Below are 15,597 nucleotides of genomic sequence, written 5' to 3' on the forward strand. Positions count from 1 at the left end.
TCCAATTTTTTAAAGGAAATATGTAAAAAAAAAAAAAATCACTCATCAATCAGCATTATTTTTGGCTCACATTGCAATGGAATTAGACACATTTTCACGTCTCTTTTATACTTAATTTATTGCAGTTGAATTCAGTCATGGTGATCCACAGAGATCAGTACACAGTAACACTTTATGGAAACTCTCCATCTGTCTTATTTCTCCATCTTTACAAACTGATTGACACCGTAACCGTCTCCTCGCTGCAGTCAGCCCGTATCGGCCCGCTGAGTGTAGAAAAACTGATGCGTGGACACAACTGTTATTTTGCTATTTATCAAAAAACCCAAACAAATCCACTTGGTTAAGAAAAAACAAAAAGCTCTATCACAGATATCTTGAAACAAAACCTAGGTCATTTCACATCAAATACCAAGCTTGAATTCATTCATCCAGAATCAGGACATGCACTGGCTATTTTGACCCCATAATGTCGGCCCTTAAAAAGTGTGTGTGTTTGTGTGTGTGTGTGTTCATTCACAATGGAACAGAATGACAATTAAATCAACAAAATGCTCTTGACAGAAAACAGCTTTGAAATCGCTGTCAGCTTGATTTCTCTCAGCTTCAAGGCCACTGAGGTCTCGCCTGGTGAAAACAGACGTGTGTGTGTGTGCGCGTGTTTGTGTGTGTGTGTGTGTTCAGAAGCGTCCACGCAGCAGGAACATGAGGAAGACTGCACTGAGGAGAATGCAGAGCGTACACACAGTGGGAACCACAATCTCTGTCACCATCTCCATGTGGCTTATCAAGGGATCTGAAACACACAGGGAGACACATTTTTGCAAATCTCACGCTCAGTTAAATCCCACCGGACAGGCTTCCCACGGGCCTGGAAGACCCTTGAAAGTTTGGGGATTTGGGGAAAAAAAATGACCTTTAGAAGTGCAAATCCGTAGCGACGCCTCTGTACTCAAGTTTATAACCTCACAATCTGAGGAAAACTCTGTGAAGGGGGTTTATTTCTTTTTGAAAACACAAGATTTCACCAGGATTTCTCGACTTGACAAGATCCATGATTTAAAAATGACCCCTGTGATGTCTAATTCATATCACCCCAAAACATAGCTATTTGGATTTCACAAAACCAGAGCTTGAAAGTCATTGAAACCTCCTTGATTTTGGTGTCCAGGCGGGTGTGGGAACCCTGTTCAGGTGTGTCATCTTTATCTCACACAGCAACGTTTCATTGTTTGTACCTAAACCTCATCATGAACTGGCCAAGCCTTTGGCATCCCTGCATGTTCCTTATTTTCCTGGGATTTTCTTCTAGCTGGAGGGGCAAAACAAAGAAAAACTCTGTTAGATATTGGAATGAGCAACTCGAGACAGAATTTTCCTTTGTTTGGCCCCACCTAGCTCATCACACCCGGGGGTACATCTGTACTGACCTGCAGCCAGAAGCTGGTTGCTGGAGGAGCAGGTCTCCAGGGCTTTCCTCTTCCAGCTCTCCACCTGGAAACACCCGACAAGCTTTAACCCTCCCGGCTCCTTCAAATTTATTCATATTTTATCAGTTCCAGTCATTTTGACCCCAGTAATTTAGACCTCCAGAAAAAGATTATAATAAAAATTGTTGTCAAGGTTTATGTGTCAGGCTCTTGATGTGTCTTGTTGACGACTAAACAGGGAACCATGTTTTTCCCTCCCTAATGTCATTTGAACTGGACCGGTTCTCGCACTATTACAGGTGTGGTTATGTTACTACAGGTGTGGTTATGTTACTACAAGTGCAACTACACGTGTATTATATTACTACAAGTGTTACTACATGTGTGTAATGTTACTACAGGTGTTACTACAGGTGTGTTATGTCACTACAGGTGTTACTACAGGTGTGTTATGTCACTACAGGTGTTACTACAAGTGTGTTATGTCACTACAGGTGTGTTTATGTTACTACAGGTGTGGTTATGTTCTTACAGGTGTTACTACACGTGTGTAATGTTACTACAGGTGTGTTATGTTACTACAGGTGTGGTTATGTTACTACAGGTGTGGTATGTTACTACAGGTGTTACTACACGTGTGTAATGTTACTACAGGTGTGTTATGTTACTACAGGTGTGTTATGTTACTACAGGTGTGGTTATGTTACTACAGGTGTTACTACAGGTGTGTAATGTCACTACAGGTGTGGTATGTCACTACAGGTGTTACTACACGTGTGTAATGTTACTACAGGTGTTACTACAGGTGTGTAATGTCACTACAGGTGTGGTATGTTACTACAGGTGTTACTACACGTGTGTAATGTTACTACAGGTGTTACTACAGGTGTGTAATGTCACTACAGGTGTGGTATGTTACTACAGGTGTTACTACACGTGTGTTATGTTACTACAGGTGTGGTTATGTTACTACAGGTGTGTTATGTTACTACAGGTGTGGTTATGTTACTACAGGTTTGTTATGTTACTACAGGTGTGGTATGTTACTACAGGTGTTACTACACGTGTGTAATGTTACTACAGGTGTGTTATGTTACTACAGGTGTGGTTATGTTACTACAGGTGTGTTATGTTACTACAGGTGTGGTTATGTTACTACAGGTGTGGTTATGTTACTCCCGGTGTGTTATGTTACTACAGGTGTGTTATGTTACTACAGGTGTTACTACAGGTGTGTTATGTTACTAAAGGTGTGTTATGTCACTACAGGTGTGGTTCTGTTACTACAGGTATGTTATGTTACAACAGGTGTTACTACAGGTGTGTTTATGTCACTACAGGTGTGTTATGTTACTACAGGTGTGTTTATGTCACTACAGGTGTTACTACAGGTGTGTTTATGTCACTACAGGTGTGGTTCTGTTACTACAGGTATGTTATGTTACTACAGGTGTTACTACAGGTGTGTTTATGTCACTACAGGTGTGTTATGTCACTACAGGTGTGTTTATGTCACTACAGGTGTTACTACAGGTGTGTTTATGTCACTACAGGTGTGGTTATGTTACTACAGGTGTGTTATGTTACTACAGGTGTTACTACAGGTGTGTTATGTTACTACAGGTGTTACAACAGGTGTGTTTATGTCACAACAGGTGTGGTTATGTTACTACATGTGTGTTATGTTACTACAGGTGTGTTTATGTTACTTCAGGTGTGTTATGTTACTACAGGTGTTACTACAGGTGTGTTATGTCACTACAGGTGTGGTTATGTTGCTACAGGTGTTACTACAGGTATGGTTATGTTCTTACAGGTGTTACTACAGGTGTTGTTATGTTACTACAGGTGTGTTATGTTACTACAGGTGTGGTTATGATCACAAAAACAATTAATCATATATATACAGAGACATTAAACATTGACTGGAGGTCAAATTGACAGTAAGAATAAGGGTTAATGTAATTTTTCACAATGCTCATTCTCCTCCAGAAGGCTTTACATGGTGATATCATGTGCTTGCAGGTGACTTTACCTCTCTCTGATTGGGAAACCCGTTAGAGCTGATGATGCGCTTGTAGTACTGAACTGAGGCTTTTGGGTAGCGTGGCTTATTTTTGTTGCCAAAGTCCACGTAGTACAGCCCGAACCTCTCAGAGAAGCCTTCGTCCCACTCAAACTTGTCCAGGAGGGACCAAGCAGTGTAGCCCTTGACATCCACTCCATCCTTCATCGCTATAATTTGGGACAGGATAAAAAAAAAGAGAAAGAAAGAAAACAAAGACACATGCTTGTTTTTCATCAACCTGTCAGTTTTGAGTGAAATAAGATTAGAAAGCAACTCAGTCATGAACCAAGCATTAAAACTACTCTGCTGATATCTGACTGCAGTAGAAGTAAAAGTACTGTTCCTCTGCTGGTATGTGACTACAGTAGAAGTAGAAGTACTGTTCCTCTGCTGGTATGTGACTGCAGTAGAAGTAGAAGTAGTGCAGCAAAAATCTCCTGCAGTAAAAGTCCAAAGTGTCTCATTTCAAATGTCCTGGCAGTAAAAGTGACTGAGCTCCTTTTTCCAAACAGTAACTGTGTTCGCTGGGATCTTTTCCATGCAGTTAGAAAAGGAGGAGAAAACATGCTGCACGCTACATGCTTTTAAAGGGGCATTACGCTCAACTGAAGTGAGGACTAGGGTTGAGAACGAAAAACCGATACGACCGGATAACCGATTTTACAGGCGAGAGATACGGCTGTATCGGTAGCAGACTCCTCAATCGATACGAATCAGCCATGAATCCTTAGATGAATCGACTGTAGAGTTGTGGATCGGATATCGCGAGACTATGAATCGGTTGCCTGAGGCTTTACAGTTTTAATCTCTAAACAATGCGAGAGCTCACGAAAGGACTCTCCCGCATGGTCCGTAACGTTAAGGGGCTTTCATATAGCGCGTGCTCGGCGCCTTGGCTACCACAGCCATTCATTGTGTATGTGATCGCGGGACGCGAGGGCGCACCGGTCTGCGCAGCACGGAGCTGGTTGGCGCCCTGTGAGATCAAATCTGGGTGGCACAACCCCTCCAGTCGTTTCACCTGCACCTGCACCTGCACCACCAAGAAAAAATTACAACAACTGCACCGGCCCATTCGAGTCCAAAAGGCAGAGAAAATTTCCAGCTACAGCAGCGCACATAGATTGTGTAACAAAGCGAAGAGTTGCCACTCCAATGTATTTTCCCTGGCTAACAGGAGCACACTGTCTTAGCTTGTCTATTCAGAGAAGAGGTATCACTTTGGCTTTTTTCATATTCAATCTATGTTATCACAGGCATACTCCTGCTCATTCATTGGTAGTTGAATTGTTAGGTCTGTTTGATAAGTAATTTACATTTTTAAAACAAATAATAATTTAACATATTGTTAAATTATTTAACATGTTAAATTATTGGAGTCAAACTTACTGGTAAACATCTACTCCTTCAAGATAATTTATTATGTTCTACAACTCATAAACATACACTATCACTAAATACCGAGTGTTTGAGAAGCATATTTCCTCTGTGCTACAAAAGATCCGAAGTAAAAAGTGCTCTCTTGTTGTCACGGGTCCGGACAGAACCGCCACTGGTTCCGTGCCCGGACCACGGTCCACCATTTGGTGATGCCCCGTCTACATCAACAAATGTTAACTATCGTATTGTTTTTACACTGTATCGAATCGTATCATTCTTAAACCGTATCGAATCGTATCGTTCTTAAACCGTATCGAATCGTATCGAATCGTATCGTTCTTAAACTGTATCGAATCGTATCGAATCGTTCTGTATTAAAAATATATCGTTTTTGAATCGAATCGTAACCCGTGTATCTAGATATGTATCGAATCGGCCTCATGCCAGAGATTCCCAACCCTAGTGAGGACCCTGCAGACTCTCTAGCACATTATATGATGTTTGAGTCTACATGGTTCTCATCATCCACTCTTAGTCCACATTTTTCACCAGTTGAGTCTAAATGGTCCTCGATGCAGTTTTTTATGGTGCAGCTTTTACTGTGAAAGTTGGAAAATGACAAAAAGTAGAAGCAACAAAGTAGAAGCAGGTTCCTCTTCTCGTCTTTGCTGACTGAGCTTTTATTGTGAAAGGTTCCACAGTCTGTCAGTGATCATCTGTTCTCTGTAACGGATCTGATTTAAAATGTAGTGAAGGACAAAACTCAAGCAGAAATGGACTGAAGGAAAAGTCAAGTTGCTGACTTTAAAAAGTACTCAAAAAGCTGCTCAGTTACAGTAACGTGAGTATAAATGTAATTAGTTTTTTTCCAGCGGTGGTTTGGTCTCACCTTTGAGCATTTCGTTGATGTAGTCTTTCATGTACTGCATTCTCCATTCGTCACAGAGGTCGGTGCACAACATCTTCTCTGAAACGCCGTTTTCCGTCACGTAGATCATCGGGTTTCCGTACTGCGTCTGTTGGTGAGACGAGATATTACATGTTGTACTGTTATACTGCATGTATTTTGATATTGTTATTTTGCCGTAATGTTATGGTCATTAATATATAAGCAAACTCTGTTGAAAGGTATAATCCATGTACCCACTCTTGCAAACGTTACATGGTGATATTGTTGGTATTGGTATTTTGTTTTTACACTTTTATCATCGTCACTTTGACATCAGATTAAAGGATGTTTCAGTGACTTTCAACATCTTGGTTTTTGCTTGTTTTCATGTCAATAATTCCTGGTGAAACTGTTATTTTTAAAACAAACAGAACAGTGGGTTTTCTTCTGGATATGAAGTATTGATGAAATTGGATGCTACATTTTAAGAACAACCCAAGCACGGCCATCCATTCTCTGCATGTGGTTTTTATGGTTTATATTCTATGTTTATGCTCAAATTCTGATTTCCGCCTGTTGTATTCTTTCCCCACAGCGAGCAATTGTCCTTCCTCTTCTGATAATGATTCTAACGTGGTTTTTAATTCAGCTGGTTTTCCTCGGAATTGTGTTTGTGTACCTTGACAAAGTTCAGCAGGCGGCGGAAACCCCACGGGACCGAGTAGAGCCACTCTGAGCCGGGATCGGGCCAGTGAGGGTCCACCAGCTCAGCCAGATCACGGTCTGTGAAGTAGCTGTTAACTTGGCCTGATGGGTAATTCTTCTGGGTGATGTAGCGGGTAGTGAAATGGCCAATGCCCAGGAAGTCACAGGTGCCCCGGATGAAGCTCTTCTCCTGAGCCGAGAAGACGGGCAGCCGTGAAACTCCCAGGCCCTGCTGGGCGCTCTTCCTACCTGCAGGTGAGAAACAAAGCAGCTGCTGCAGAGAAACCGACATTTCAGAGATGGAAGGTGCAGGAAGACGATGGCCTCCAGGTTTGCATTACAGTTGGTTTTTATTCGCCACAGTGCAAAGCATCCTAGTATCAAAAGCTGTTTGTTTGGACAGGAGGTCTGTCTTTATCCATCACTCAACTGCAACGTTTATTTTATAATCATGCTTCGTTGTTAGTTATACTCTGAAAAATATGTGAATCTTAACAAGTCATTCAGTCTCATTTTCAGTGTTAAAATTTAGTTTTTCTTCAAACAAGTGAACAGAATCTGCTAGAGGGAAAAACTAATTGTAGCAATGAAGATGAATCTTAAAAGTTTGCAATGTACAACCTATTTTTGCATGATATTCTATAAACTTACATGTCTGCTTAATCCGCAACGCCACAATAGGAGCAGACCTCTACTCAGATGATATGAGCTCCAAACTTAATGTCAGAACATTTTCTACTGTGGGCGAATTTTTGTTTTTTTGGCAAAAGTGCATAACTATAACTTGCATAACTATAGCATGAATCAAGAGTAGGGTGGGTTCATGCTTCCAAACCACCTGATTTGACTTCTACCTAGCCAGAAGTTTCCCAGTCTTAGTCCTTACCTTTTCTTAACCTTAACCATGACCTTCTCCTAACCTAAACCATTATATTTTTCTAACCTTAACGTTACCTTTTCCTGACATTAAGCATCTCATATTCCTAATATTAGCCATTACGTTTTCCTAACCTTAACCATTACCGTTTCCAAAACAAAAACCATCACAACAAGCCCTTTCTTAATCTTAACAAAGATCCTTTCCTAACCTTAACCAAGTGGCTAATGAAAGCTAGCAGAAGCTGACGGAAGTGGCTAAAGCTGACCTTTGAGTGGTTAAGAGCGACTCGATAGAGCGGATCGATAAAGTATTTCTGATTCTGATTCTGAATCAGTTTGCTAACAGCTTCTGAGCCACTAGAAGGCACTAACCCAAACCTGTGGGCGGGGTTGTGACTAATAACATCCAATCAGCAGTGTGATAAAGGTCAAATCAGGTGTCCAAAGGCACAACGCAACAGGTGGAAAAATCCTCTCATACTAAATGCCACAGGTCTATTGAACACTAACACTTTTAACTTCAGCTGAATTGAATACACAGGTTGCCTTATGTACACTGTGTTTACCGTTGTGTGTCTTTGTATGTCGCTATGTGTGTTATGTTTTTACACCTGGCTACAAAATGAATTTCCATTTAGGAAGACTGAAGGCACTGGTTTGATCTGCTGAAGTGCCGCTCGTCTTTCTGACCTTACGTACCGATGTAATCTTTCATAACCTGGGGGTAGTCTCCGTTGAAGAGCGGAGTAGCGAACCATCCCATGTAGAACTGGATGTATCTCTCTGCTGCTTCAATGTCCCTCTGGTTGGTGATGTCCACTGGTTCCCCCCAGTCAGCGGACAGCGAGATCCCCACCAGGCCTGGACACACACACACACACACGCACATCACATCACACACACATTACACTTAGTTTAACGTGAAGCCGGAAAAAACAGTCCAAGGATGAGTTTCACAGGCAACAGGATGGTAACAAAGAATCTGTACGTCCAGTTTTTCTGTTACCTTTTTGCTTGCTTCGCCACTGGGTGTCATACGTGTGCCAAACCTTAGCATGTGCCTGGTGCAAAGAGGGAAGGGCAGTATTACAATGATGTCTGCTGTGTGTTTGTGTGTGTGTGTGTGTGTGTGTGTGTGTGTGTGTGTATAGAGCAGCGCTGATTTGGGCACTAACAACCATTACTTCATTGTTACCTTGATCATATTGTGGGCAGCTTTGTAAGCCCCGGTGCCCCTCAGCTTCAGCCCTGGTGCATGTTCTCCTGTTTCATATCCCTCCACGGCGATGGACTGAAACCACAACACAGGACAGGAGCCACTGTCACGCAGTCTGCCACCACATTTTCAGTGAAAACAATCCTCCTCCAATATTTTTTTTCCCAAATTTGAAATCGCCGTGACATACCCACGGATTGTTGAAAGTGATCCAATACTTGACTCTGTTTCCAAATCGTTCAAAGCACAAGTTGGCGTAGTCGTTGAAGTAGTTCACCATGCTGCTGTTCTGCCACCCGCCGTACTTCTCCTCCAACACCTGGGGTGGGGGGGCGCAGTGAGCAAGTTAGCAAGCAGAGGAAAGGCTTTCACCTGCATCTGACATGAAAAACTGCCTGGTAAAACTGCTTTCTCCTTTTTTAATGCAGCTTGGACATGGAACGAGTTGCAAAGTATCATCACCTTAGAAAATCTCCCTTTTTTGAATATTTCTAAAGCTCTTTTACAAACTGCTTTAAAAAGGAAACATGCTGCTTTTTAACAATCATTCCCTTGACTTGATGTGGAGTGTGTCTGGATGTCGCTGGTACAGCCTGCATGCCTCCCCTCCTTCACTTTTTCACCCCCTGGAAGCCCCCACAACCAATCAAAACCTTTATTTAAGACTCGACTTAAAAAAAAAAAAAAAAAAAAAAAAAAAAAGCCCAAAATGACTGATAAGATAAGATAAGATTGTGAATTTCCCTTTGGGGGGACTAATAAAGGCTTATTTTATCTGCCAAATCAATCAATCAGGGGGCCCCAAAATGTCAGCAGTCATGTCACCTGTCAATCAAAAAATCATTTAAACTGGACAACAAAATGTCTAAATGTATCCCTCTAGAGTGGAGAAACGGCAAAAGAAAAAAGTGAACAAAAGCAATATCTCATATAATATAATATATTCACTGTAAAAATTTTAATAGAATACTTAACTGGTCGCTAATACCGTCGAAACACTTTAATTTCAATTTTATAAGTAGAGTCCTAAATCTCTGTTTACAGTCTCAAAGCGTTTTCCAGGCCCACAAGGTATAGTGAACAGTTTTATTTTGAAGGGATATGGTGGATGAGAGAGGATGTATGTGAGGTTTTACTGGTTAAAATTTTAATTTCCAGCCACTAGAGCAGGATGATATCACTGTTTAAGATGCTGTGTTTTACAGGAAGTAGAGGTCATGTGAGGCTGTTTCATGGAGACTTGAACTTGTTTAAATTTGTTCCAATGTAATTTTTTAAATCTGATGCTGTGCAGCTCATTTTAATTTTAAAGTCCTTATTTGTTTTTAACTCGTTTTCTTTTTCTTCTAATGTTTTCACACTGTGCAGCGCTTTGTGCAACACTTTCTTCTATTTACATGTGCTATATCAATAAACTGACTTATGACTTCTATCATGTAAAATTGTTTTTTTTTTTTTTTTTTTTTTTTTACTACTTGTGCTGCCATCTTGACCAGGACTCCCTGGAGGATGAGCTCTTTGTATCTCAAAGCGACCTTCCAGGCTAAATAAAGGATAAATAAAAATGTGTTTTTAAGGAGCAAATGGAAACTAAAAAGAAGTGTTAGCCGGTGTCCTGACAAATAGAGCTACCCCCCAGAATGACCTACCAACATGATGTGTGCACGTGCAGAGCAAAAAAAAAAAATTTCAGAGGACACGCCCACAATTTTGAGCTACCCGTGATCTATAACGGTTATAATGGTATAGTGGTTATAAGTAGAGTAGCACATTCTGTCAGGGTACTATAATCATGTTCAAAGTAGGAAATCTGTTCCTGCAAACATGCAAAGAATAAATAAAAAAAAGCTCTTGAGGAAAATTGGTGTGCTTGTGATATAGCAAATAATAATGAAAAGAGTAAAGTTGATAAATGTGCTGGTTGCTCATTAGACATAGACATTTCCTACCTGACAGAATGTGCTACTTTACTTATAACCACATTTATAGAGGCAGTAGGTCATTCTGATAGATATTTGCTACCTGACAGAATGCGCTACTCCACTTATAGCCACATTTATAGAGGCTTTATGTCTGCTTCTCACACATATCTGACCTGAATCGTTACTAAACAATGTTTTTTGCAAGGGTAGGTCATTTCCAGTGAGAAGCTTAGTTAATCAGACTACTCAGAGAGAGTAGCGCAAATTTTCAGAACACCGGCGCAGCGCTCACCTGAGGCAAGTCCCAGTGATACATCGTCACGATGGGCGTGATCTTGTTGTCCAGCAGCGTGTTAATCAGGTCGTCATAATATTTGATCCCTTTCTCGTTTATGTATTCACCTGAAAGAATCCACAGCAGATTTGATAATGAATGAATCACAGCTTGAGTCACAGCATGTTGCACTGATACAGCATCACCGTACAAAAGGAGAGGGCATGCGGTTACTTTTCAGCCCGTTGGGTAGAAGCCTCGGCCAGGAGAGGGAGAAACGATAATGATTCAACTTCATGTCCTTCATCAAGGAGACGTCATCCTTGAAAACACAGAGCAGAGGACATTTCAAATCACTGCAGCTGGTGATCTTAAAGCCTTAATCAAAGACAACACGCTGTAGTTTATATTCCATCTTCAGAAGGAAAGGAAAATACAGCATATAGGCTATATACTCAGTGTCCACTTTATCACCTCCAGCTGTCCTTCTGATGCAGTTCAGCTCAGCAGCTCTGCCATAAATTCTACCTTTTAACAAAGTTTATAATGTTCAGTTTGTGTTGACATTGTGGAGAATGTGTCACTTTAATTCTGTGTTTGTTATTGAGGTTGTAGTTTGCAGAGGTCTGCTACTGGACTTTATACCATGGTCTGGGTGAATACTCGATTCTGATTGGCTGCAGGGTGTCCGTTAAAAAGTGCTGTAGGACACCTATTAAAACGTTCCGGTCAAATAGCCTGATTGTTCTAAATTATTGCGCTGGCTCAAACACTAGTTGGTAACCGTGGCAACAGTAACTCAGAACATACGTTAACATACGTTATTTCACAGTTTATTTATCACAACAGCAAGACAGTAGACAAAACATGAGTGATTTTATCGTTTCCTTTAACCTATTTGGTGAATTTGATAATTTTGAAGACTGGGATGCAGCAGAAGAGGAAGAGAGAAGAGAATATAAGAAGAAGGAGATGCGACACAAGGAGGTGACACCGGAGGAACTGAACTAAACATGGACATCAACTTTGAGAGCTACACTGCCACTACTCTCAATGACATTTTGCGACTGTTTTATCTGTCTGTCCAGTCGACTAAGGAGGGAGGAGAATACAGTGTTGCCAGTTTGAGGAGTTTGAGGTACGTATCCCCGATAAAAATTGTGTCCCCTGTCCGGTTTTACCAAGTAAAACATGGGTTTTCAATCAATGCAACTGCTTAAATTTGCTAACACTAACCCTAAACCTAATTCTAACCCTAACCTTAACCCTCTGCAAAAGCTAGTGTTTAAAACTTGAGCACTAAAACATCGAAGTCCCGTCCTCATTGAATGTATGCACGCTCCTGTCGGCTCCCGCGGACGGGGGACACAATTCTTATCAGGGATACGTACCTTGGCACAACACCGGCTGCTTCCCATCCTTAAATGTGATTGGCTGAGCCGCGTTCCATGCCGTTGTAAAATCAGTGTAACCCGCTGGCAGACCGCAGCACAAAATATCCCTGCGCCAGTGGAAACGGACATAGTTGCCTAGCAACCAACTACTCTGCGCTCAACTTCCTCGTTAGGTTCCATTTGTTTCAAGACTTTTGTGAACAAAATGTCAGACTTTGTGGTGAATTTTGATTTGCTGGGTGGCCTGAGCCTGGATGAGTGGTTGGAGGAGCTGCTTGGTGTCTGTTAAAAGACGCTGAATTCACCACCAGCAACAATGTTTTCACCGGTGTGGTAAAGAAACTCCGCCGAGAAGGACGTGGCAAATCTTCCCACCACCAAGCCATAACCGAGGCAGACTGCCAGAAGATGAAGCACTTTCAGGCACCAAGTTCAGACACACCTTGAGGGCTTGTCTGTAAAGTCTGGTTTGACGTGCAGCTTCATATGGGACGCAGGGCGAACGAGGGCAACTGCAAATTAAAGCCCGACTCCTTCAACATTCGCCACGACGAAAATGGCCTAAAATATGTCACCTTGTCTTTCAACAAATGCACAAAAAACACAGAACGCCTGCGGGGATTCATATATGAGCAGCCGGGTAACCCACTGTGTCCGGTGGCCTCTCTGGAGAAATAGCCTACCTCTCCCTGCTGCCTCCTGATCCACCTGCCTTTTATCTCCACCCAAAGCGGACACAGTGTGACAGCGCCGATGTATGGTAAATTAACAGTATACTTTTATTATTATTGTTATTGTTACATCCGACGTTAGGCATACGTCTGCGCAAAAACGCACCTGTCGCGAAACGCACGCCACCGTCCCTGCAAAGAGGAGTCCAAACATAATTTAGCACTATTTTAACAATTGCACTATTAATGGAAATATCCAATTCAACATTAACGAGCCCAGATAGCCTGATGTGACATGATGATGGCGCTAGATGGAAAAGCAATCTTAGTGTCTGTGTTGCTTGGCAACCATTCTGTCCACTCTATCTTGCTTGGTGGAAGAATGAATAATTCTCAATTTTATTGTTGCATTATTACCAATAAATTATTGATTTTTTTCCCCTTGTGTTTATTTTATGGGCTATATGTAGGGTAACCGTTTTATAAAAGCAATAAACATTATACTGAGAGGGGTTTCTAATTTTTTGTCCTTCTCCATTATATACAGTGAGGGGGACAGAATATTGGAAACAGCTGTCAGTAAAATGCAGTCCAGTCCAACAGCAGCACTAACTATGAGCTCAATGCCAAACATAGAAGTGAACGAACACCTCTGTTACCGTGACAACAAGACAAGCTGAGCATTATAGGCAGCAGGAGAGGAAACTTTATGGCACAACAGCTGGACTGGACTGGAGTAGTTTTTGTTGTTTTTGTTGTTGTTGTTGTTGTTGTTTTTGTTGTTGTTGTTGTATGTCACCTTGAATTTGTAGTAGCCTTCACACGAGGAGTCTCCAGTGTCATTCAGGTAGATTCTGCCCTTTTTGTGGGTAAATGCATCCCATATGCTCATTCCTTTGCCATCTATGTTCCAAGCTCCTTCTGTCTGATAGGCAGAGCTTCCAGCTCCCCAGGAGAAGCCTGCACAGGAACACAGAGGCAAACTGTCACCGTGCTGTGCAGGTGTTTCAGCAAGTTAGAAGGCCTCACAGTAAAATCACAATACATAAAATAGTAAAAACACAACCTTCAGAGTCCAGACAACAGTAACAGATCTGGTTCCAGTGTGAATGGTGTTTTACCAGTTTGGCAGAGTTACTACATTTGGTATGAAAGATTTTTTTTGTAAATGTTCTTGGTTGCTGCAGCTGCTCTATAGCGCCCTCCTGAGGGCAGTTTGATGAGCTCTTTAACCCTTTGATGCATGAATTATGCCTCAGTCAAGATTAAGCCTGAGTCCAGGTTGTTTTCTTATGTGTTTTTACTCTTCTTAGGGCATGAACACTTTTGAGAGTCTCCATACTTCTTTAAGGATGCAGGACTGGTATTACCATGTCATGATACTAGTATTAATATGTTTTCAGCAACAAGAATTGACAGTCTCTGCATAAACGTCAATGGAGGGGAGCAGCAGAGAGCATTCTAACAGCTGATATGCAATTCCACCATAGAAACCACTGCATTTAGGAGAAAATGACTTTTAAACAGCTGTCCACTGTAGTGACCGCTATGCGCCAAACGGTTAAAGAGGAGATGAACAGGATCAGACACAATTTGTCCTGCTTTTTGTTTCACCTGCATTTTATTTTATATCCTAGGTGTCTCTGCTCTGTCCCAGTACTTTTACTGGCCATATTTATAATTCTGGATAGTCTATTTTTACTCTTAGACCCCAGGTACTAACACACTGTGTCCGCATATTAAAAATTAAAACACTTTCAACAAGAATCCTGATTAGACACAAGCGCTGTCTTGCTTTTTTTTAAGATGTATTGTTGGTTGTGAAGTGCCATCAAAAAAGGCTCCTAAGTATTTCAACTCCTCTGCTGCTTCAACAGGCTGATCATTGATCAGAACAGGTGGAAAATAACAGCAGGCATCGTAGTGACTCATAATAACCAGCTCCTTTCATTAAAAAAGAGGGCACTGTATTCAGTATGAAGGAAATATGTCGCCTGGGGAAGCGTGTCTCCTGTCTGCCCATGACCGAATAACTCGATGTCATCAGCGTATCGATGCACTTGGTGGGTTGGTGGCGGTCGTACCCGTCTGGAAGGTGCCATAGTAGAAGGAGGATCTGTCGTTCTTGGTCCAGTCAAAGTCATCGCTGGCTGACACACACAGCAGCAGCACGAGCACATGGCCCAGCCTCAGTAAACCTCGCGGCAGCATCGTCGTCTCTGGCAAGGAGCTTTCTGTCTTCAGTTACACCTAAAACAAAAAGAAATAAAAATCAATCACAGAGCATAGACCTCAGAGTCAGTGATTCCACATTTTCACAGCTCAGATGTTAACACCGGCAAATATATGTGCTGTTATATACTCTCACATATGGAGCAGTTTTCTACAGCAGCATGTTATGGCCACTGTAGGGGCAAAAATTACAGCACTAGGGCTAAGGGAAAAAAACTCAGAATTTCTAAGGTTAAAGTCCTAAATTTACAAGAGAAAAACTTGGAATATTCTCTGAGATTTAAGTGGCAAATTTACGAGGAAAAAAATCACAAATTTATAGGAAAAAAAACTGGAAAATATTTAAGTGGTAAATTTCTGAGAAAAAAAAAACGTGGGGGAATTTTTTTTTACATTTTTCTCATAAATTTGTGAATTCTTCCTCGCAAATTTACCACTTTAATCTCAGAGAATATCCGAATTTTTTTCTTGCAAATTTTTGAATTTAATCTAGAAAAATTCTGAGTTTTTTTTTCTTGCAATATTACCCCCTGCTCC

At 41.4% G+C, this 15,597-nt stretch overlaps 1 protein-coding gene across 1 annotated transcript; it reads right to left on the minus strand.

Moving 5' to 3' along the window:
- Positions 1-209: 209 nt before the first annotated feature.
- LOC115355804 (lactase-like protein) lies at positions 210-15,039 on the minus strand. Its single transcript, XM_030046697.1, has 13 exons — positions 14,913-15,039; positions 13,628-13,788; positions 10,998-11,085; positions 10,782-10,891; positions 8,758-8,886; positions 8,547-8,642; positions 8,358-8,412; positions 8,051-8,212; positions 6,447-6,721; positions 5,768-5,894; positions 3,466-3,665; positions 1,431-1,494; positions 210-796 (listed from the first exon to the last, which is right to left on the minus strand). The coding sequence occupies exons 1-13, from the start codon at positions 15,037-15,039 to the stop codon at positions 681-683; spliced, it is 1,710 nt and encodes a 569-aa protein (XP_029902557.1). The 3' UTR covers positions 210-680.
- Between the last annotated feature and the right edge of the window lie 558 nt (positions 15,040-15,597).

Source organism: Myripristis murdjan, chromosome 3, assembly GCF_902150065.1.
Source record: "Myripristis murdjan chromosome 3, fMyrMur1.1, whole genome shotgun sequence".
NCBI lineage: Eukaryota > Metazoa > Chordata > Actinopteri > Holocentriformes > Holocentridae > Myripristis > Myripristis murdjan.

What these genes read in the sequence shown, in the direction of transcription:
- LOC115355804 (XM_030046697.1), bottom strand. Translation starts at nt 15,039, where the DNA reads ATGCTGCCGCGAGGTTTACTGAGGCTGGGCCATGTGCTCGTGCTGCTG. An exon ending in GGTTATGAAAGATTACATCG is followed by an intron (nt 6,722 to 8,050) that starts GTACGTAAGGTC and finishes TCTCACCTGCAG; the next exon opens with GTAGGAAGAGCGCCCAGCAG. An exon ending in GCCTGCTGAACTTTGTCAAG is followed by an intron (nt 5,895 to 6,446) that starts GTACACAAACAC and finishes TCTCACCAACAG; the next exon opens with ACGCAGTACGGAAACCCGAT.